This window comes from Amblyomma americanum, chromosome 2 (assembly GCF_052857255.1).
Source record: "Amblyomma americanum isolate KBUSLIRL-KWMA chromosome 2, ASM5285725v1, whole genome shotgun sequence".
NCBI lineage: Eukaryota > Metazoa > Arthropoda > Arachnida > Ixodida > Ixodidae > Amblyomma > Amblyomma americanum.
Window position 1 is genome coordinate 38,809,105 of NC_135498.1, and position 22,460 is coordinate 38,831,564.

General features: G+C 46.6%; 1 protein-coding gene across 4 annotated transcripts in view; it reads left to right on the top strand.

The window, feature by feature from the left end:
* LOC144121041 (B-cell lymphoma 3 protein-like) overlaps positions 1-22,460 on the top strand; it is a 111,630-nt gene that overhangs the window by 78,213 nt on the left and 10,957 nt on the right. Inside the window, exons 1-5 of one of the 4 annotated variants that reach the window (XM_077653952.1) lie at positions 7,372-7,532; positions 11,473-11,564; positions 16,368-16,487; positions 17,820-17,982; positions 20,833-20,987. In XM_077653952.1, the coding sequence (XP_077510078.1) occupies positions 16,414-16,487; positions 17,820-17,982; positions 20,833-20,987 (392 nt within the window). In that variant the 5' untranslated portion in view covers positions 7,372-7,532; positions 11,473-11,564; positions 16,368-16,413. Of the gene's footprint in view, positions 1-7,352; positions 7,533-11,472; positions 11,565-16,361; positions 16,488-17,819; positions 17,983-20,832; positions 20,988-22,460 lie in introns of those variants that run through there. The other 3 variants (XM_077653953.1, XM_077653950.1, XM_077653951.1) reach the window with 3 other exon arrangements.

The following is a 22,460-nucleotide window of genomic DNA, read 5'->3' on the forward strand; positions in this document are numbered from 1 at the left end:
GTGTGGGGACCGAAGTGAATTTCGGCCGTGCGGTTAGTAAGGAATGCTTGAATATAGGTGTACATACTTTCACCTATGTTCAAGGGGGAGAGCGCCGCCATGATCGCTTTATGGTCTAGGCGATCAAAGGCCTTGGAGAGATCCAAGGTGAGGACAGCTTTTGTGTGGCCCGGTATGGGGAGTCAAAAATATCCTGTGCGAGCTGGAGCATGGCGTCCTGGGCCGACAGGTGGGGACGGAAGCCTACCATGCTGTGCGGATAGAGGTCTTGCTCCGTCATGGGTTGGGTGAGTCGGGCGAGTGCGACATGCTAAAAAAGCTTGCACAGGCATGCTATCGCAGACGTCTTAATGCGATTTCCGGTGTATGCTTCATCTGCTTCATTCCAGGGGTACTATTCAACACGTGGTGGCAGTTGCCGTTTGCAGCTCTCCCGTCCTTTACTCGTATATTGCTTATAGTTTTTCTTTTATTGAGCTATAGACATCGCACTAAGCTATGCATTTAATTTTGTCATAAAAAGCATGCATATTAGAACTCGATACCACTACTTAAACAATCAAGAATATTTACAGTAACCAATGTTAAGCAAGTCTGAATCACATTCCGATATTGAAGCAGCGAAAAGTGGACAGGACACGTGCCAGAGCAACACACGGCAGAATAAATATCGGCAGCAAAGTGGAATGTTTCTACGGTTCTTGTATCGCCTTCCGTCGTCCCCTGACGAGCTTTCGATAAGTAGAACTCTTTTTCCGCACTTTTTTGTCATTGTTTGTCGCCTCTTTCTTCCTTTATCATTATTTTGTTTAATTTTTACATGCGCTTATCAAGTCTTCTCCTGTGCCCAGTCTTTTCTGTTGCGTTCACGTGTGCATTTTGTAATATTTTTTGCAGGTCAGATTGCTTGGACAACGCCTTCCTTGTTCTGCGGCCATCGCGGTGGCTTCGCAGTTATGGCACACACGGATTCGATCCCGGCCGCGGTTGTCGAATATCGATGGAGGCGAAATTCTAGAGGACCGTGTACTGTGCGATGTCAGTGCACGTTAAAGAACCCCACTTGGTCGAAATTTCTGGAGCCCTTCACTACGGCATCCCTCATAACCTGGGTCGCTTTGGGACGTTATGCACCCATAAACCAGAAAGCCTTCCTTGTTCCATGTGTCATATTTCTATCACAAGTTCCTGCTGATGGTTTTCTGGCCTCCTTGAGAAAGCATAAGAACTTCCATTTTCCTGCCCAAATATCGCTTTATTCAAATGAGCCCCGCCGCGGTGGCTCAGTGGTTAGGGCGCTCGACTACTGATCCGGAGTTCCCGGGTTCGAACCCGACTGCGGCGGCTGCGTTTTTATGGAGGAAAAACGCTATAGCGCCCGTGTGCTGTGCGATGTCAGTGCACGTTAAAGATCCCCAGGTGGTCGAAATTATTCCGGAGCCCTCCACTACGGACCTATTCGTTCCTATCTTCTTTCACTCCCTCCTTTATCCCTTCCCTTACGGCGCGGTTCAGGTGTCCAACGATATATGAGACAGATACTGCGCCATTTCCATTCCACCAAAAACCAATTATTATATTATTATTATTATTCAAATGAGCTTTTTCTCTCAAACTTCCCCGGTTTGTCAAGTTTGAGTACCTAATTATGTATTCTTTCATTGGCTTGAGCGCACGATAACTTTTATTAAGCGTGGACTCCCTCCACTTTTATCTCTGCCTTTTTTTTCAAGGAGGGCCTTAAACGCAGGAACACGGGCCACATACTACACAGTTTTGTGCTGGATAAGAAGATAGCGGTCAGAAGGATGGCGGGACGTTGAGACGAGCTGAGCAGAATCCAGGCGTTAAATTATGCGCGACAACGAAAGATAACGTCGTTCCAGCCACTAATCGATAAAAGGCGCGTGCTGTTTGCCAGAACATAATATCTGTCACAGCGGCGCGGTTGCTGAATCGGGCCACGGAGCGAGGGATTACGGAGACGGAAATTGTCTGGGTACCTGCACACTCTGGGAACCCTGGGAACGAGACGGCTCACATGAATGCTCGAGGTTTCGTCAGCCGAGTAGGTGAGCTGGACGTCCCGGGAAGGTCCACGAGAGATGGGCTGGTATCCTTTCATGACATTACTAATCATTTCAGACTTGAGCGGAGGATTTACCCACCCCCGGACAAGCAATTGGTGAAGGCGCAGGAACGCGTCTGGCGACGATTGCAGACTAGATGTTTCTTCAACCCATACGTATTGAGCAAAATCTACCCGGACATTCAGCCGGAGTGCAAATGGTGTCACGAATTGGCAACCTATGACCACATATTATGGAGCTGTAGCATAGCACCGCCACCGGCGGACATTATGCGTGATCCTTCCCTCGAGCAGTGGGAGGCCGTGTTGGCCAGCTCAGACGCGGTCGTCCAGACCAGGGCCGTGGAGTGGGCCACCCAGGTCGCCGTCAGCCATGGGTTGATGGCCATCTGACACGGAATCGTCCACACATGCTCTCTGACGAAAATAAAGTTTTTCCATCCATGTAGGCTTTGAAGCGGTCCCCAGGCTAGCTCAGGTGTCAGGATGCGGTGCAGCCTAAAGTGGCAGGCGTACGGTGCAGGTTCGGTGATGTTCTTTGGAAACTTTCAACGCGTAGCAAGCCTAAGCAGCTGACTTCTTGAGCACAAATGCGTTAGCCTTATAGCACAGGGAGTTCTTGCAGTGCAAGGGGGCTCAGTTTGAAAGGGAACACGAGAGCGCGTGGCCACCGCACTTCGCGACGCGCTGACGCCGACACGTGCATGCGCAGTAGGCGTGGCTGGCTGCTCTTTCCGTGCCGGTGCCCGGTGCCGCCCATTCTCTTCCTCTAAAATGAACTAATCACGCGCACAACCTGGACACATTTCTTATTGTGTAAATAGTTCGTACATATTACTTCTCCCCTATCCTCTCTTCCTGTCCCCTCACCTCTTTCATTTCATTTCTCCATTCTGCCTGCTGTCCTTTATTTCCGCTGCCCCAGCTCAGGTGCTTCAGTATCGATGGCAGATGCAGGGGCTAGCAAAAATCTTTTCCTTCCTTTTTACTATTAATTTTTTAATAAAACCACTACCACCACCGCCCATTCTAGACGGCTTTTGGCGGCAGCGTTTCGCGAAATGCGGCGTTCACGCGTTCACGTGTGCCCTCTTATACAGAATTACTGTACATTCCATACCTCCGGAGAACAAATTCTGTGGACGAGTATAATAATAATAATAATAATAACAACAATAATAATAATAATAATAATAATAATAATAATAATAATAATAATAATAATAATAATAATAATAATAATAATAATAATAATAATAATAATAATAATAATAATAATAATTTTAATTGGTTTTTGGGGAAAGGAAATGGCGCAGTATCTGTCTTATATACTGTTGTACACCTGAACCGCGCCGTAGGGGAAGGGATAAAGGAGGGAGTGAAAGAAGAAAGGAAGAAAGTGGTGCCGTAGTGGAGGGCTCCGGAATAATTTCGACCACCTGGGGATATTTAACGTGCACCGACATCGCACAGCACACGGGCGCCTTAGCGTTTTGCCTCCATAAAAACGCAGCCGCCGCAGTCGAGAAGACAAGAGGCCCATTGGGAAGCGAAAGCGTGGCGGAAGATGAGCCAGGCAGCGTCTGCCCTCTTCCATCCAACACCTTCTCCGGTTGGTAGCGCGGCGCAGCATGTTGACTAACGCTCCTAGCCTCCCATTAATTACGTTAAATACTTTACGGCGACAAGCATGTGCTATAGGTGCCAGAAAGACGGTGCATAGTTTGTGTGAAATGAATGCAGCGTGGCATTAAGCGTCAGGCTCTGTAATGCGCTACGTATCGTATCGCAGGAGTAATAATAATAATAATTGGTTTTGGGGGAAAGGAAATGGCGCAATATATGTCTCATATATCGTTGGACACCTGAACCGCGCCGTCAAGGAAGGGATAAAGGAGGGAGTGAAAGAAGAAAGGAAGAAGAGGTGCCGTAGTGGAGGGCTCCGGAATAATTTCGACCACCTGGGTTTCTTTAACGTGCACTGACATCGCACAGCAGACGGGCGCCTTTGCGTTTTTCCTCCATAAAAACGCAGCCGCCGCGGTCGGGTTCGAACCCGGGAACTCCGGATCAGTTGTATCGCAGGAGGTCCTGTATTTATTTGTACAACAGATATCCACACATATATGCGTATATGTCGACAAATATGTCGGCACCGAACCGAGGCCTGCCCCAGCAATGTGCGAGCGTACTAATTGGGTAAATGAAATGGCCGTAAGGGCCATGAATTTTTGGGACGGTCTCCGTAACGATAACAGCAAAATCAGCAATAAAACTATTGGCGCTAATTATAACGATGGCTTCGAGCTGATTAATATGAACTCTGGAGCAAAAAAAAAGCCAACAATCCACAAAACCGCATGTAGCTCAATCAAGAGGCTTCTGGGCGCAATCGTATGGAACGAGGTGCGGAAGCTTCTCTGGAGTGCATGCATGACATGGAAGCCATGTGCCCACTTTTGGCTAATAGACGCGCTAGCTAGGGGCTCTACGCACGCCGAAGTAGAGTGAGCGTTTTTAAAAGCGACAGCTTTTACTACTTTCGTCGAGGCGATAACGTTGTCGCCTCACGGTTGACCTTGAACGTTCTTTCTACGCCGCTGCCATAGCAACGCATCACGTGACTTCGCCGAGCCGTCTTCGCGTCGCTGTGCCGGGGCTCCACAGCCGCAGAGCGGCTGCTGCCTGACCACGTGATCTAGCCGAGCCTCAGCTGGATAAAAATATTAGCTGCGGTTTAACTACTGCCGAACCTGGTTAGAGAGCGAGACATTAATTGTTTGGTTGGTTTTTTGGGGAAAGGAAATGGCGCAGTATCTGTTTCATATATCAGCGGACACCTCGACCGCGCCGTAAGGGAAGGGATAAAGTAGAGAGTGAAAGAAGAAAGGTAGAAAGAGGCGCCCTAGAGGAGAGCGCTGAAATAATTTTAACCCGCCGCGGTGGCTCAGTGGTTAGGGGCGCTCGGCTACTGATCCGGAGTTCCCGCGTTTGAACCCGACCGCGGCTGCTGCGTTTTTATGGAGGTAAAACGCTAAGGCGCCCGTGTGCTGTGCGATGCCAGTGCACGGTAAATATCGCCAGGTGGTCGAAATTATCCGGAGCCCTCCACTACGGCACCTCTTTCTACCTTTCTTCTTCCACTCTCTCCTTTGTCCCTTCTCTTGCGGCGCGGTTCAGTGTCCAACGATATACGGATTAGATATACTGCGCCATTTCCTTTCTCCAAAAACCAATTAGTATTATTATTATCGGGCAACGAGACGCGGCTTGGCGTCTCTAATGCTGAGTGCGTTCCGCACACTGGATAGGCAGCGCGCCCGGCCAGCCAGCCGGGCAGATGACAACGCTGTCAGCGCTAATGCATGCAGCCCGCATCTCTCTCTCTCACCACCGCCAAGTATCTCAAAGCGCCGCCGCGGTGGCTGAGTAGCTCTGACACTTGGCTACTGACCCGAAAGAAACGGGTTGGATCTCGGTCACGGCTGTCGAATTTCTATGGAGGCGAAATTCTAGAGGCCCGTGTACTGTGCGATTTCAGTGCACGTTAAAGAACCCCAGGCGGACGAAATTTTCGGAGCCCTTCGTACGGCGTCACTCATAGCCTGAGTCGCTTTGGGACGTTAAACCCCCGTAAAACAAACCATAAGCGTACCTCGAAGCGCGATTGAGGCGTCCACTGAGCAAGGGAGCCAGTTATGGCCTTTCCTTTCTTGAAAAAATCATCGGAGTCTAAAATGTTGTCAACGCCAATGAACTCAACGAACGCCGACAGCTTTCGCTTTGTATATCCTGGATTAGCTGAGCTAATACACAGCCTGTTTTTTCTGCAGTAACCCTCGTGGCAAATGAGGCATGTACTGGCACCCGTTGGAGTCACAGATGGCTAAATAGTGTTGCAAATATACGTGTTCGATTTGCCGAAACATACAATACGTTCATCGTTTACGTCACGAAATGAGTTGCAGACCAGCAAGGAGTGTAAACAGTTGTTAGCTGCAGCTAATCTTCAACATTATAACAGCTCCACAAATATACACACGAGAGAATGACCCATGATAGCCGCCAAACACATCAGCGGTACAGATAGAGAGGAAAGGGGGTGATAACAGCAGGCTTAATCTGCCCCCTCTGCTTCCATGGAAAAGTGACTGACCTCAGATATAGGGCCGCAGTTTGCAAGCGACTTTATGCTGTCATTCATAGAACCAGACGCGTATATACCATGGTATCCTCACTCACTCAGCGCTGAGGTCTAAGAAACTTTCGACAACGGCGCCGCAGAGAAGGGGTAGAGGTATAGTGACATCTTCACGATCCAAAATGCTAATTCGGTTTATTCTTGATATTGATTTTAGGCTTGGGCATGCAGGCCTACAGATAGCAGTGTTTCGGTGGAGGCGAAACGCAAAGGCGCCCGTGTGCTGTGCGATGTCAACGCACGTTAAATATCGAAAATTGAAAATTGTTTTATTTTTTACAAAGGAATTGGCGCAGTATCTGTCTGACTATATCAGCAGACACCTGAACCGCGCCGTAAGGGAAGGGATAAAGGAGGGAGTGAAAGAAGAATAGAAGAAAGAGGTGCCGCAGTGGAGGGCTCCGGAATAATTTCGACAATCTGGGGATATTTAATGTGCACTGACATCGCACAGCACACGGGCGCCTTTGCGTTTCGCCTCCATCGAAACGCGGCCGCCGCGGTCGGGTTCGAACCCGGGTACTCCGTATCAGTAGACGCATAGGCGCCCGTGTGCTGTGCATTTTCAGTGCAGGTTAAAGATCCCCAGATGGTCGAAATTATTCCGGAGCCCTCCACTTCTTTCACTCCCTCCTTTACCCCTCCCTTATGGCACGGGTCAGGTGTCCTCCGATATAGTGACAGATACTGCGGCATTTTCTTTCCCTGAAAACCAATTTTTAATTTCAATTTTTTCCTCGAGTTTTAATTGACACCACTGCGTCTTCCGTTCCAAAATATGGAGCGTATTCGACGTGCATACCTATCCTCCTTTCCCGTAAGCATTACGTGCAAAGCAAAACGGAATAAATTCTATAGCTTTACAAGCCGCTGTACATTGCATTCGACCGATTCTATGTATTATAGGCTGATGAATCATCTATATGTTATCGTAAATGACCGATATTTGCCTAATTTCTGCACCATCGGGTGCCAACAATAACGGTGCCTCAGTATATGCTGCTCAGTATATGCGGCGCCTCAGTGCCCATGCCATTAACGGATACGTCGGCCTCGAACTTTTGCACCAGGGGGTTGGTGTGCAATCACATTGTGGAAACCGTTCCGATAGCCTTGCATTGTTTAGATAAAAAGCGATTTATGCGTTCCAGCATAGGGCCGGTATGTCCAACCATTGCGTTCGAAGGGCAGCATAAACTCAGTGATAATCATGGAACCACGCAGAGCGGAGGCACCTACCAGGTAGGTACATATTTTTCTTTTTGGGGAAAGTTGTTTTGAAAAATTATTTTGACAGCACTGTCTGTCTACCCGCCGCGGTGGCTCAGTGATTAGGGCACCCGACTACTGATCCGGAGTTTCCGGGTTGGAACCCGACCGCGGCGGCTGCGTTTTTATGGAGGAAAAACGCTAAGGCGCCCGTGTGCGGTGCGATGTCAGTGCACGTTAAAGATCCCCAGGTGGTCGAAATTATTCCGGAGCCCTCCACTATGGCACCTCTTTCTTCCTTTCTTCGTTAACCACCTTCTTTATCCTTTCTCTTATGGCGCGGTTCACGTGTCCAACGATGTATGAGACAGACACTGCGCCATTTCCTTTCCCCGAAAACCAATTATTATTATGACAGCACTGTCTCGAGCTTTCTAAACGCGATTGTTTCGCTAATTATAACGCCGGAACCCCCAATTAAATCCCCACAGAAGAAACCGCAAAAGAGACTACACAACATGAGATACAGACGTTAGGCGACATGTTCACCGATATTGTTTTTAATGCATCTGAATTCAATGTCACTTTGTCATAGCTCAACGATATATCGTACGCATCAATAATGCAACCGTTACAGCAATATATGTAGGGGCAATTATATTAGGCAAGCTTGGCCAGGGAAATTACTGCGGAACTGCCGCGCACTTTGACGTCAACGCATTGTCATGGTGTTTGCATTCTACCGAAATGATTAAGCGAGAGCACAGCGCAGTCAAAACGGTAGAGATCAGTTCGGACTGATATAGTGGATGGAACCTTATCACAATGGTGCATTATCACACCTCACAAATATGAGCTCATATCCAAAACAATGCGAATTCCACTCGGGCAATGCGGACGATTTGCCGTGGTTAGGCCAAATGGGAATCGGGAGCGCTCGCACTTCGATTTTCACTTTGATTTTGGTTCGAGGTTCAGTTTCCAAGGTCAGCCAGGTTTCAGACAAAGATAGGTGAAATGGACTTAAGCACTTCGATTTTCAATTCGGTTTAAGTTCAAGACGCACTTTTCAAGGTCAAGAAGGCTTGATTGATTGCTTAATCGCTTGCTTGATTTGATTTATTATATCGTCGGGGCCACGCAATTCTGCGGAGTCGAGTCACAGGGTTTCATCTATGCCTTGCGTGACGGAAGGCTTTAAACGTGCACTAAAGAGGAATCTGAACTCGTCTTTTTACCGCGGGAAATCTATCTACACGTTCTGGGCATTCTTAGAAACTTGGCATTATTGTCCTGTGCTGCCGATTGCCCCAATTAAATCGGATTAAACGTCCTGCTCTCGCCCTTTTTTGAACTCAACGCGGCAGGTAGGATGAGTCAACCAACGCGTCAGTCAGTTCCGTGACAGCTTGCCGCTCTGCCATCGGCGGAGTGATACGTAAATCAAAGTGTCCACGTGTATTTTTATTTCCGTGGGCCTAATTTAAGGCTATATTGTCTGTGACTTAACATGTCTATTCACAAAAATCTAAAGAAAATAAAAGTGAAAGCGAAGTCGCTATGGGACTGGCTAACGCGCTGGTTGACTCCGCCTACCTACTGCGTGGAGCTCAAAAAAAGGCGGGAGCCGGGACGTTTAATCCGATTTAATTAGGACTATCGGCCGCACACGAGAATAGTTCGAAGTTTCTAAGAATTCCGGGAACGTGTAGATAGAGTCTCCGCTTTAAAAATACGAGTTCAGGTTCCTCTTTAGTGCACCTTTAAGGTGTCACGTCTGTCTGACCTATATATCGTTTGCTCTCACGGCCAAACTTTAATTGAACTGCCACCTACCATGGTGGGAAGTTTTCTCGCTATCCGGTGGACAGGTTATTGTGGTGACGCCACAAGTTCATTTAACCCATGTGGCCCATTGCCACTTAGAGGGGCCACTTAAGTCAAGCTTAGCCAGACAGACAGTGGCGAAATCGGTGAGAGGAGATCATAGTAATAGTGCGCTAAAAATTACAGACGATCAATGTGATTTATGCGGAAAATTATGCGTTAGCATTAGTGTTTTCCCCCGGACGGAGCAGCCGCTGACGGGTTCATACCATGCGAGCGGATGACGTGATGCAGTTCGTCAGTCACTGTAGGACACGCAGCATCCCACTCCAGTCTCCAGTTGCAATCAAGTAATCACAGTGTGACACGCCGAACCCCATTTAATAATAATAATAATTGGTTTTTGGGTGAAAGGAAATGGCGCAGTATCTGTCTCATATATCGGCGGACACCTGAACCGCGCCGTAAGGGAAGGGTAAATGAGGGAGTGAAAGAAGTAAGGAACAGAGAGGTGCCGTAGTGGAGGGCTCCGGAATAATTTCGACCACCTGGGGATCTTTAACGTGCACTGACATCGCACAGCACACGGGCGCCTTAGCGTTTTTCCTCCATAAAAACGCAACCGCCGCGGTCGGGTTCGAACCCGGGAACTCCGGATCAGTAGTCGAGCGCCCTAACCACTGAGCCACCGCGGCGGGGCGAACCCCATTTGCCCTGGGTGGAAACAGCGCCAACTGAAGCCGGGACGAAAGTAGATACTCAAGGACGAACACTCGCACGTCTACCTTCGTCCCAGTTTCAATTAGTGCTGTTTCTACTCAGTGGATAACCAACTCACTCAAGCTTCCGTTTTTGCCTCTCTCCTTTCTCTTCCACCACCATCTGTTGGTTCCTACCCTCTCGTCGTCTTCGCTCTCCTACTCTCCCGCTCCTTTTTCTCCTGAGTATAGAAAGGAGATTATCCTCTTTCGTCTTTGCCACCCATTGCCTCCCTCCCTCTCTCCTTCCCTCTCCCATTCTCCATCTCGAGAGAAATTTCCCTCACCACTTTGCCGCCAGCCATCCGAGGCCTCAGACAGACGGACGGACAGATTTTTCGGATATCGTGTTCTAATGCTAATGCATTGAAAAAAAAATAAAACGCCAGGAAACCAGAAAAGCGCTGTATAGCTGAATAAAGGCGCTCCTAACCGAAATCGAAGAGAAAGTGTTACGGGGACTCCTTTGGAGTGCATCCATGATGTGGAGTCACATGATCTCGTCCGGTGAACTTTTTTGGGCTTACGTCGAAGTAGTTAGGATTTTCGATTGACTACGCCGAAGAAGGCAAGTGTTTGTGCCCTGTTCCTTTGCTCAGATGCTGTTGTCAGTAGCTTCTCTTCTCAAATACCTCTGATTCTGTTGCTTTTCCTGAATTTCTGCCGTCCAGCATATAGCTAAACTAGTGAATCCAAATCTGACTAACCGAGTGCGGTAAACTGCGACCTGCTTGACAAGAAGCATAAAAAATCGGCAGCTCCAGCTAATTCCAAATATTCCAAAAGTCAACACAAAAGAGTGGTACCGAATGCTAACGTCCAAGCGTTTTTCCAGCATAAATCCTGCATATGGTCGATATATAGAGCATATGCAAGATTTGTATTGCCTATATGATTTGTCTATAGAATATATATAGACTTTATATGCAAAAATTTATGAACAGTCTATAGCATGGTCTATGAACTGTCTAAAGAAATTTTTGAAAGGCTGGGTGGCGCTCGCTGGCGTAATTGCGTCTTCCAATCCAAAGTGAACACCGCACTCACCACAGCTATGTCTCTTTTACGCGAGCATTACATGACAAGCAAAAGCCGGTAAATTCATCGTACCCGTCGTTCGGTGTTGCATTCGACTGGGTTCATATCTTAGAGGTCAATGTTTCGTCGATGTGCTATCGCTAATATCTGACAGTTTTTCTAATCTCGACAGCAGCATGTACAAGCATTCACCTTTCCTCACTTGCAACCTTTGCCCACGCTAGTAACGGCCGCCCTGGTCGCGGAATTTTTGCGCAGAATGGTACGCGTATTCATGTGCGAATTCATGCTTTGTAAAATATTGCGATACGGTTTTACCGCCAAGATAAAAAGCGATGTATACGTTCTAGCATCGGACCCGCGTCTCCGCCGATGCGTTACGACAGGAGCGTCAAGTGAGTGAAAATCATCGGAGGCCAGAGTATCGGGACACGTAGACCAAGTACGTATTTCCTCTTCTTTAAGGAAATGTTATTTGGTAGCGCAATTCTTAGCTGTCTAAGCGCGATAGTTTCTGCCGTTATGATGCCGATCCAGCATCCGAGTTTTGCTAAATCGTGGACGTCTGCGCAGCGTTTAGTGTGGCTCTTGTTACATCGTGCGCTAATGCATTTGTCTCTGATTTAATGCCCGCGTTGTGCGAAAATATTAGCGCGAAGGCCGTGGTCACAGCTCACATACATCATTGTTAGTCGTCAACAGAATTTATGAGAATTTTTAGATCGGCTCACGAGCTCTGTAGCTCGACCGAGGGATTGGTTTGCCAGGCTCGGGGCTTCTCCAGCGGTTAACATTCCTCGCTACCAGACGATCTCAGGTCATGACTCAACAACGAAATTCTCCTATACTTCTGGTTTTCATGACCTGAATACCATGCCATGCGAATATAAGTATTACACTTACCTTACCGCCCTGATACACCAGCAGTGAGCGATACAAGCGGTGGCTTTGTGAGTTGTAATCACACATTAGTAAAATTTAGCTGGAAAGGTTATTTTCTTTTTTGCTCACTAAGCGCCATTTCTGCAGAAAATATGGAGCGGCATTTTAATAACAAGAGTGGGTTCACTTCAATAATCAGTGCATTTTAAATGTGCTAACGTACCTGCGGAAGCGGCGCGGGGAATGGTATAGGTTTCTCTAAGCTGGCGTTTGCTCCTAGCGTTTCCCGCTTTTCACTTTATTCAGAAAAGCTTATTGGTTCACCTTTTTTTTTATTCGGTTTAACGTCCCAAAGTGACGCAGGCTATGAGGGACGCCGTAGTGAAGGGCTGCAGAAATTTCGACCACCTGGGGATCTTTAACGGGCACTGACATCGCACTGTGCGCGGGCCTCTAGAATTTCGCCTCCACTGAAATGCGACCGCCGCGGCCGGGATCGAACCCGCGTCTTCGGGGTCAGCAGCTGAGCACCGTAACCACTGAGCTCCCACGGCGGTTGCAGAAAAGCTGAATTTAGGTTCTTGTTTTCTGCATGTCGAGTAGCTTGAACCAGCTACTAAGGAAACACACCGAGTGCGCGCATCCTGTGCAACCCCGCCTGCTAATTTTCAGCGCGCGTTTCTCCTGTTTCGTCGGTTCCAATCTGCGTTCTTGCACTCTGCCTGCAAGTTTTGGACAGATGAAACCATGAGCTGCAAGGTCGCCGTGCCCTGTTCTACCACGCGACAGATTTAGATCTAAGCAACGCAAAAACAAACAGATTGTTGCATGCGTGCAGTCATGACTACTCGCCAAGAATAAGCGAGTACAGTACTCCTTTCTGACCAGTTGTCGCATAAAATCATCTCTTTAATGTATTTTTAAGTTCCTTATAGATGTAAAGAAGCAAGAAAAAAAAATAAATTTGGACACTGCGCGAAAGATAAGGGTTGCCGTTAAACCGGCTGGTTCTTAGACGCATGCGCAGTCCCGATCACGCTTCTCAGTGGCCGACCGTGCGGCTCCAAACTTCCAACTATTGATGGAAACGACTTAACAGGGCTGACAGACGGGACAGAAGAGACCACAGACACATGCGCTGCGTCTGTGGTCTTCTCTTCCGTCCCGTCTGCTAGCGCTGTTCAGTCGTTCCCGTAAACGAGTATCAACCAGCCCGACTAAGCCCTCTTCTTCAGTACAAACTGTGCGAGCGACGCCCAGCGGTAGCTGCTCACTTCGAGATATGTTGGTCTAGAGCGTGGATGTATAGCATGCATTCGGGGCAGATGACGATGCAGGCCTACGTGATTTGTGGTTCTCGAGCTGTTTCAATCACGCGCTCAGTGTCCATGACGTGAGCGGTTTGCGGCCCTCACGATAATTTTTCAAAGCTGTGCCAGGCTTCAGCGCCAACCTCGCATGACAAAGCACGCGCGCTTGTTCATGGCGGCATTGCATCGCGCGAGCAGTTTGTGCAGTGTCATCAGCGCGACTACTACCAGACGTGGCCCGCACCCAGTGACAGTGCTCAAGCAGTGATTCAGCGTCGCCGCTTGGGACCCACAAACACGAAGGCCTGTATCCCGGTTGGCCACAAATTCATGCCGCATTGACGCCGTTAGCACTTTTGGAAAACCGATATCGCGCTCAGCGACTTGGGTCGCAGCTATGCGTCTCACGCTCAGTTCGAAGCAACCAGTCGGCCGCTCCGGACTAGTGTGGTCAGGTGAGTGTTTGTACGCCATCTTATAAAGGAATGCATGCAAAAGGAAAAATAGGTGCGTTGGCTAGCGGCCATATCAGAAGGCTACATGGACCAGGTTCAAGTCTCGCCTTTGTTGCGTCATTGTGATACGTGTCATGCAAGGCGGTCGGCGCGAGGATTCTAAGCAGCCAGTTATAAAGCAATAGTGTTAAGGGCTCTGTCTCGCAGAAAAGCTGGCGTTTTCGCATTTGGCCGTGAGCGACAAATCTCGATGGAAGCAAAGAATGAATGAAATTCAAAAACTGGTCAAAGTTTGTTGAGGTTGCCGCCAAATTTTTAAGGGGGTTCCTGTAACGAAGGACAACTAATTGAGCTGAAAAGAAATTTGGGTTTGTGTAGGTGGGAATCGAACCAAAGACCTTTGGACGCTACCCATACGCCACGAAGGCTTGTTGGTTCAAGATGAATAAAGGTGGACTTGGTCAATGCTTTCTGGTCCTTGACTTGAAGTGTCTTAGAGGTATGTACCGAGGTGTACTTGACCTCTGACCTTCCAGTGTGCAAAAAGTGACAAGAGGAGAGAGAAGTGCACAAAATGCCGAAATTCAAATTTTTACTACAAATAGCTTAGCTTCCAAAAAGCGCATTAAAAAATGTTGCTGTATAATATTCGTGAAGCAGCGTGTTTTAGCATCTCAGGCATACCGCAACTTAATCAGAGCCCCTTTCAGAGTCCCTTTAAAGGCGGAGATCAGATGTTTCCAACTTTCTTTTCAATGCTTGTTTTGACTATTCTGCTTCGGAGAGAACGTGACTAATCATTCATTTTAGGCCAGGTATTTGCCCATATAACATTTGATACTACATTAATTCAATATAATTTTATACTTTGTGACGATTGTCGTTTTTATGACAGTCGGGGCTCAGACGAAGAGGAACGTCGGCCACCGGGCTCAGGCTCCCCCTCAACTCATGTTCGCTTTGTTTCGCGTTATCAAGAATCCAAACTTGGTGCCTTTAGCACTGGCTTTCTCCCAATTTTATTATTTTTGTTATGTTGTACTATGGGAATTCGACGCAAGGTGCATGCGGTGTTTGACGAAGCTTGCATTATCACGTGCACAAGAATCGGGCGCGACGAACGGTTTCTGGTCTGCGTCAGTCAGTTGCACACACGACGGTGCGAGTTGCCGCCGCCAACGTATCGGCCTGCCGCTGCTGCGGGGCCGTCGATGTCAAGGCTGCAGGTGATTTCCTTTCCTCAAACCACGCTTGAGAGCAGCACGATCTTGGCGCGCAGGTGCGCTAGTCACGTGGTTTATGTTGTATTTCGCGGGCTTTCTTTGGAACTGGGAAAAAAAAGACACGTGGGGGTTTCCTTATCGTAAGTAATGGAAGGGGGTTTCTGAAGCTACTCGACAACTCTTGAAATGCAGTTTGTCTTAAGTCAATATTTATTAATTCAGATATTTAAATTTAATTCAACTATTATTAATTCCGAAACAAAAATTGGCTGTGGTGCGCAAGATGGCTGTCACAAATATGAAACTGGTTTCACTCTACTGTATCTAATAATTAATTCTTAACCCCTGGCTCAAGTTAGTGGGACACGTACCCGGTATATGTACCCACAAGACCACGTGGCTACGACCTGGTATCACAGTCTTACGACACCCCCACTGGATGTCATCACGTGGCTTCACATCACCCCATCGGATGCTCTTAAGATCAAAGGTCAGCCCAAAAGTCACTCAATGTCAAAGGTCAACTAAAGGTCAGGGGTCAACTGTACCACATATGGTCATACACGGCTAACGTGGTTCGGCTGAAGGCTGTTCAAGGTCATTATCCGGCCTACGGGGTGACTGCTTTACCTAGCATAGTGAAGCTTTTCGCTTTAAACAAGTTTCATGGGGCCCACGTTTTGGATGCGGCCGTCAGTGCAGTAAGGAGCGCAAATAGGGAAACGTGAACAACGGTATTGCAGGAGAGCCGTGAGGTTCGTCCGCGTCGAATTCTGGTGGTGATTCCATTTCTGGGCAGTGACTAATCACCACCACCACCCGGCCAGAGTGGTCGCCATCATTTTAGGCTGACAATGGCGGGCTATCCCGATTTACAGAAATATTGGAAATAATAGAACGCGCCCTGCTTTTGGACAATGCTTTATTACGTGGATCTAAAGCAACAGTAGGAAACCACAGAGCGAGATACGAAGAAAGAAACTCGGCGGTGAGCGCTAAAGGTTTCGCTGAAGGTTGCACAAATAGTGACATTTGATTTGAACGGTTTGTCTCGCCTTTAAAACCGGAAGAAAAAAAATGGCACACCGTGAGACAGATGCTGCGCCATTTCCTTTTCCCCAAAACCAATTATTATTATTATTATTAAGCCCTCGACTACGGCCCCTTTCTCTCTTTCTCCTTCGTTCGCTCCCATCTTCCTCCCCTCCCTTACGGCGCAGTTTAAGGTGTCCACCAAGAAGGGAGATAGTTACCGAGGCTTTCATTTCCGGATAACCAATTTTTTTTCACGGCGCGGTTGAGATGTCCACCCAGATGTAAGACAGCTACCGCGCCTTTCATTTCATGATAACGAAACTTCTTTTTGCAGCTTTAGGTCGGGAGGTGGTGACAGCAGTGACATTCAGGAGGTTGGAAGGAAAATGGCTGCGGGGAAACAATGTCTAGAAGAGCAAGATAGCTACGGAAATGGGCCACTCCATCGGGCTGTTCTCAGGTGAGTGACTTCAGGCTTGTAAGGCGCACACAGAAAAATGTTGACGAAGGTACACGATACATTTCTGGTCGCCAGAGATCTTGAGATCATTTCAGTCTATTAATGGTTTGGGTTGCTTTGTTCAGTTTGCCAATATACTAGTGCTTTGTGTTCACCACGCACGCGGCTGTGTATAGCAGGTAATTTTTGTTTACCCTTTACAGATATGTATTTTAAAAACTATGAGAGAGACGTCTTTATGGTCTGTGCAGGTGGGCTGTACAGCAAGGCGGACGTCATGCACGTGATAACGGGCAATAAATTAACTAGAATTAACTAATCAACTCTTTCATTTTTCATTTAAGGACTGCGAAATTGCAGAGTGTCAGCACCAAAGGTGAGCCTCACTCTTAAATTTTCTAAATCGGCAATGTGGTTCAAAATATAGACCGCCAAAAATACGCATTTGAATGCTAGGTGAGTTGGCCTTCCCGCATTCATAATTTATACAATGACATAATTGGCATTTCTTACGCACCAAATATGGACGCGGTTTGTGTATTTGATAATATAAAAGAAGTTAAGAGTTATCTGGCGACAATACTATGCGCAGCGACGCCAATGCAGATACATGCAGTGCGGGAAAGCCCTCGAAATGAGGCTTCATATGCCCATTTTTGACTTTCGGTATTTCGAACCACATTGACGATTAAGAGATTAAAAACTCAGGCTACCTTCGATGTTGACGGCCGTAAATTTTGCAATTAATCTTGAATCTTAAAAATTAAAGTGTATGAGCCAAATATACCTGATTAATCACTTAAAAATTACGCTCTACCAGGTATATAATGTCTGACTTGCAGTAAAACCCATCTTGACCGACCGCACAGACGTATGATTCCTAGTTCTTAAAGTACGAAACTGTAAATAGTAAAAAAAAAACGGTATAAAGGGTTAGCCTTTGCGTCTTGGTTTTGGATATTTTAGTTAGCCGTCCGTTAGTTCTTGTCGGGATGCTGCTCGCTGTGTGTTAACATTAACGAAGATTATAGATTGGTGGCTTCCTTTCTTTCATGCCCTTCTCCTGTTTGTTCCCAGCGCAGCTGCCGGTCAATGCAGTGCGGTTATAGCCGTGGAACATTGCCATAATGTCTGTGTTAGGAAGACGGATATTTATGGAAGCTGCTTTTTCTTTAACCAAGTAAAACTTTAATCATGTGGCCTAGTAACGAATTCTGCATATCTGGGAATACTGTACAGATTGGTTCAGGAACGTCAGCAGCGAATCGTGAGCAATATCTCCAGTGTTGATCGCTCTGTATCGAGTCATTCCATTCGTGCTTTATTTTTCAGCAACAGCCCAGATGAATTAGACAAGGTACTCAGTTTCGGACCGGAAATCAATGCTGTGAACAACAACAAGGAGACAGCGCTGATGATTGCAGTCCGTAAAAGATCTCTAAACTGTGTCCGTGTTCTGGTCAACCATGCTGCACCCTTGGATATGAACATTCAGGTAAAATCTTCGGTTTTTGCATAGTCTCAAGGAACCCAGCCAGTTCGTTGTTCTCGTTAATAGTGTCAGCGCATAAATGTGCCTCGACAATCGCGCACAATGCCTGTTATCAAGTTCGGTGACCCTGGGGTAAGTATGCATAAGGATCACTGTGCGATTGTGGTTCAGTGCAGCCGTGATTTCGACGATAACGGAGTGACTATGGTTGAGTGTAGCCGTAATTTTGATTTTGACGACGCTGCGCGGGTCTTTCACTGCGCATGCATTTTAGCGAAACGTTCACCGTAGGTAAAGTTTTTGTCAAAAGTTTAGAGCCCAGAGGGCTTGCTTCTAAGCCTTGTAGTGGGGCTCCTGTATCATTCGTGGAAGTTCTACCCATTGAAGATGGCAGGATCGGAAATCTCCTTGCCCTCAGGAAATTTGGAGCGCTTGAGATGCATTACGAACCACACAGTGTGGTTTAGAAGCAAACCCCCTGGGCTCCGAATTTTTGACAAATGCTGTACTTCTTACTCTTCTCATATTTTATGCCTGATTTCGCAGCCATGCAGGGTTGTTTTTCAACCCTAGTCGATATCAAATCTTGCCGTTTCGTGACCTGCGCGTCGCCTATGTCTACCGGAAATCCTGGATTTGTGGCGCAGCGAAGCAACGACGGTTGATATTTGACCCGTTCAGGGTGAACGAGAAAATTTCTAAGCTGGTTTGCATTTTACGTGCGTAGCCGCCAGCTGACCTTTCAACGCGCGCAGCACGACAGTTTAGCCGACACTGTTTGTGGCTGGTTTGTGTCATGGCTTACTGTTGTTGTTGTTGCCTCAAATACGGTGGCACCTACACACGGTGGGGGATTGGCCAGGGTATGGTGCAGATCCGACACTGTTTGTGGCGTCATGGCTTAGTGTTGTTGTTGTTGTTGCCTCAAATACGGTGGCACCTACCCATGGTGGGGGATTGGCCAAGGTATGGTGCAGATCTTAACAGAAAAAAGTCATCCAGGTTTATCTCAAGCGGCTCATATAGAGGAATCTGAGAGTAAAGGGAAATCACGAATTTTGAGAGATATTGAGGAAATCGGAGTGAAAATCGAGGAAACAAAGCAGTGCAAAGAATTAATCTGAGAGAAAATAATTTTGAGAGGAAAGTAAAGGCATCGAGAAGTTAACACAAAAATCTCCCGGTTTCAATAATGCACTTGTGAAGAAGCTGACACACCTGCCCAATGGAATGCCCTTTGACGGTTGAATATGCGGTTTATATACTCGTTGTACCCGCCGCGGTAGCTCAGTGGTCAGGGCGCTCGGCCAGTGATCCGGAGTACCCAGATTCGAACCCGACCGCGGCGGCCGGGTGGCGGGTAGTGTGAATACGGCTTCTGCTTCCTCTTTCTCGCGGCTTCAGACTTGTTTCGATCATTACTTCGAAAAACTTTCCATGAATACTACAGGGAGGTCAAAGAATTATAATGCGATCATAATCTGGAAGTGTTGAAGAAATCCTCCGGAGTTGCCGACGCCACTGACTACGAACATCCTCATAGCCGAGCTTTGGCGTGCAAAAATACCTAAATCAGTTTCCGTTCATGGCAGGAACTGCAGTCGAGCCCGCTTTTAACGAACCTTACCGACGCGCGGGTTGCGTTTGGGAGAAAGAAGAAAAAAACACAAAAGTTGCTGAGTTATGGGACTGACATCACCAGCGTTATTTAATTGATAGTGCTTTCAAATGCACTAGAGCCCTCAGTCATGGTTCTAGAAAATACTATGCATTTCGGATAACGTCACGCGCATTGCTGCCACTGCAGGCCGCCTAGAAAGCGTGCCTGTACATGACGTCCAGATTCATGGGTGCGGGCTACCTCGATAAAGTGATATTTTCAAAAAAAAAAAACCTTTTAAATCTACCTGGCGCGTTTGTCAGGGCCACAGACGGATATCCGTTTTTTTTTGGTCGAGGTGCGTACGATTGCGCAAGAAGACAAGAACGATTAAAATGAGTAGACGGCACATTTTAAACAAAGCCCGTGAATGGTCGCGATGAAGTTGGTCTGTGTGTCAGAGCCGTGAGGTTACAACAGTGACAATTGCAAACTGCATTAAAAAGCACGGCCATGCCAGCGAGCATTCGTCCAGCGAGCAGTCAACTAACAATTCTCTCTATGTTCTTTGTGATTTCTAATCGCTGGATCAGTGTAGTGTTACTGACTCGTAAGGTTGGGGTTGACAAGGCATCTGTATCAAGGCGTAAACCTTTCTTGGCTAATGAGTGGCGTGGGCGGAAGTTGTAGACGCAAGTTGTTGACGGTAGCTATGCACGGTAGTTTTGCGTGGTAGTTTTGCACGGTAGTTTTGCACGGTAGTTTTGCACGGTAGTTGTGCACGGTAGCTGTGCACGGTAGCTGCGCACGGTAGTTGTGCACGGTAGCTGTCTGCAAGAACTGTCAGTCATAAGTTGCACGGTAAATAAAACAGAAATGTAAAAGTTGATTAGGCAACAGTGCGTCAGCAACGTATATGTAATGAAATAAAAAACCAAAATTGAAAAATAAAATAAGGGAAAATAAAAATAAAATCAACAAAAGTAGAAGAGAAAATATAAAATGGTATAAAATTAAAACAAAACAAATTAAACAAAAATGGCAAGTAAAAGGTCAGAAATAAAAACTAAAGCTAAAGCAAAATAAAAATAACGTAGATAAAAATAAAAACAAGAATTACTGAAAATAAAAAAAAATTGAAAAATGGAGTGAGAAAGAGAGGACAGGGAAAGGCTTTCGCATTTCCCCTCATAAGCAGACTTAAATGCAATCCTGTAATTTTTGTCTTTCGTTCTTATTCTGGATCTGAACAGGACAAGTGGGGCTACACAGTCCTCCACGAAGCCGTTGAAAGCAATAACTTGGATATCGTGAATCTCCTTCTGAGTCTTCCTTCTGCCGATGTGACTGTCATGAACAAGAAAGGCTTCAATGTCCTTCACAGTGCAGCATTCCAAGGGAATAATTTGTGAGTACGAAGTAATCCCACTTTTTGGTAGTGTTCAAGAATTTTGCAAGTTCGTCACTGTACAGGGTGTTTCACCTAAGCATTTACACCATTCTTAAAAATAGGCTTTTGAGTAAGAAGAGCGCTCTTTTCAGCATAGCGTTGTCAGCTGTTTAGAACATCAGACTACAGCTAAGACGTGCTAACTAGCAGGCTAATTAACCACTACTGAATAGTTCACTTTTTAACTAATACTGTTAGGCTCCTTAAATACTAAGAGGCGTGCAGCCAATCGTAAGTAATATTCATATCAATTATTTAGAATTTCGAAAACGCGGTTACCCTCGGCTCTGTGGCTTAATAATTTTTTGCTTCATCGCGCCAAATTACATGCGCTTTCCAGTAGCTTGCAGGCAAAGCAACCTCTCCAGTGCACATAACTCGTCGAAATATCCAAAATTTGTTCGGCCACAGGGCCGAGGGTAAGCGCATTTTCAAAATTCTAAAAACTGATATAGATATCAGATATAGATCATAGTGATCCAGCAGGTGTCTCATTTAAAAGTGCGCTCGTTCTTGACTGGTACACTGCTGATAAAGAGCCTCTACAATGACGAACAGTGCACTTTTAGTGCTAAACTGATTACCCTTGCTGTCGTGTACTAGAATCCTCTGCGATTCGATTCGCATCGCCAATCGAATTGCCAAGAAAGGAAGGGTGATTTTGCCAAAAGGCAGAGTCCTTCGAATTCTCTCTAGACAAATTGGATGTGATCATAAAGAGAACATTTATGACCGTGCATCTGGCTATGGCTTTTTTAGCGTCCATTTCAGAAACCATTGCATTCTTTTCGTCGACACCAACTCCCCCCTTGTAATTTTGCAAGTTGCAGGTGCAGGCTTGTAGAAGATTGCTGATAAGTCCGTGCAGCCGTGAAACCCAATTTCTGCCGTTGATTCGTGAGAGAACTTCGTGATAGCTACGCTTCAGCTAACCAATGCTTTTCTTTTTGTAATATATATACATATTTGTCCACTTTGTGTCAGACAACTAGGCTTTTCTCTATCTCTGTTCATGCACGAAAAAATTGTGTGAACTTGTTGGGTTTTTTTCAGTTTCTGACGATGACTTCCGTGGGTGCACTGATTGCCACGAACATATTTTTTTGCAACATGCACAGCACATGTTTTCACTGTACTTATGTTGTTCAGTGAAAACTGTTAGCTTGAAAACAAGTTGATGGCTTTTAATGCGATGCCATTTAGCTTGATGTCTTGCAAAAACATCCGGGTTTCGCCGTAACGAAATTCTCGAATTGGTCGAGAGGGCTGTGACCTCACAGCACCGCCAAAGCATAAAATTGGAAGGTTAGAATGCTCGAGCATTTTTCATTGAAATATCATATGGGATTATACTAAAGCTACCTATTAATCTTCAGTATTACACCTGCTAATCAATAACAGGGTTGTCGCACAAATGTCATACGGTTATCA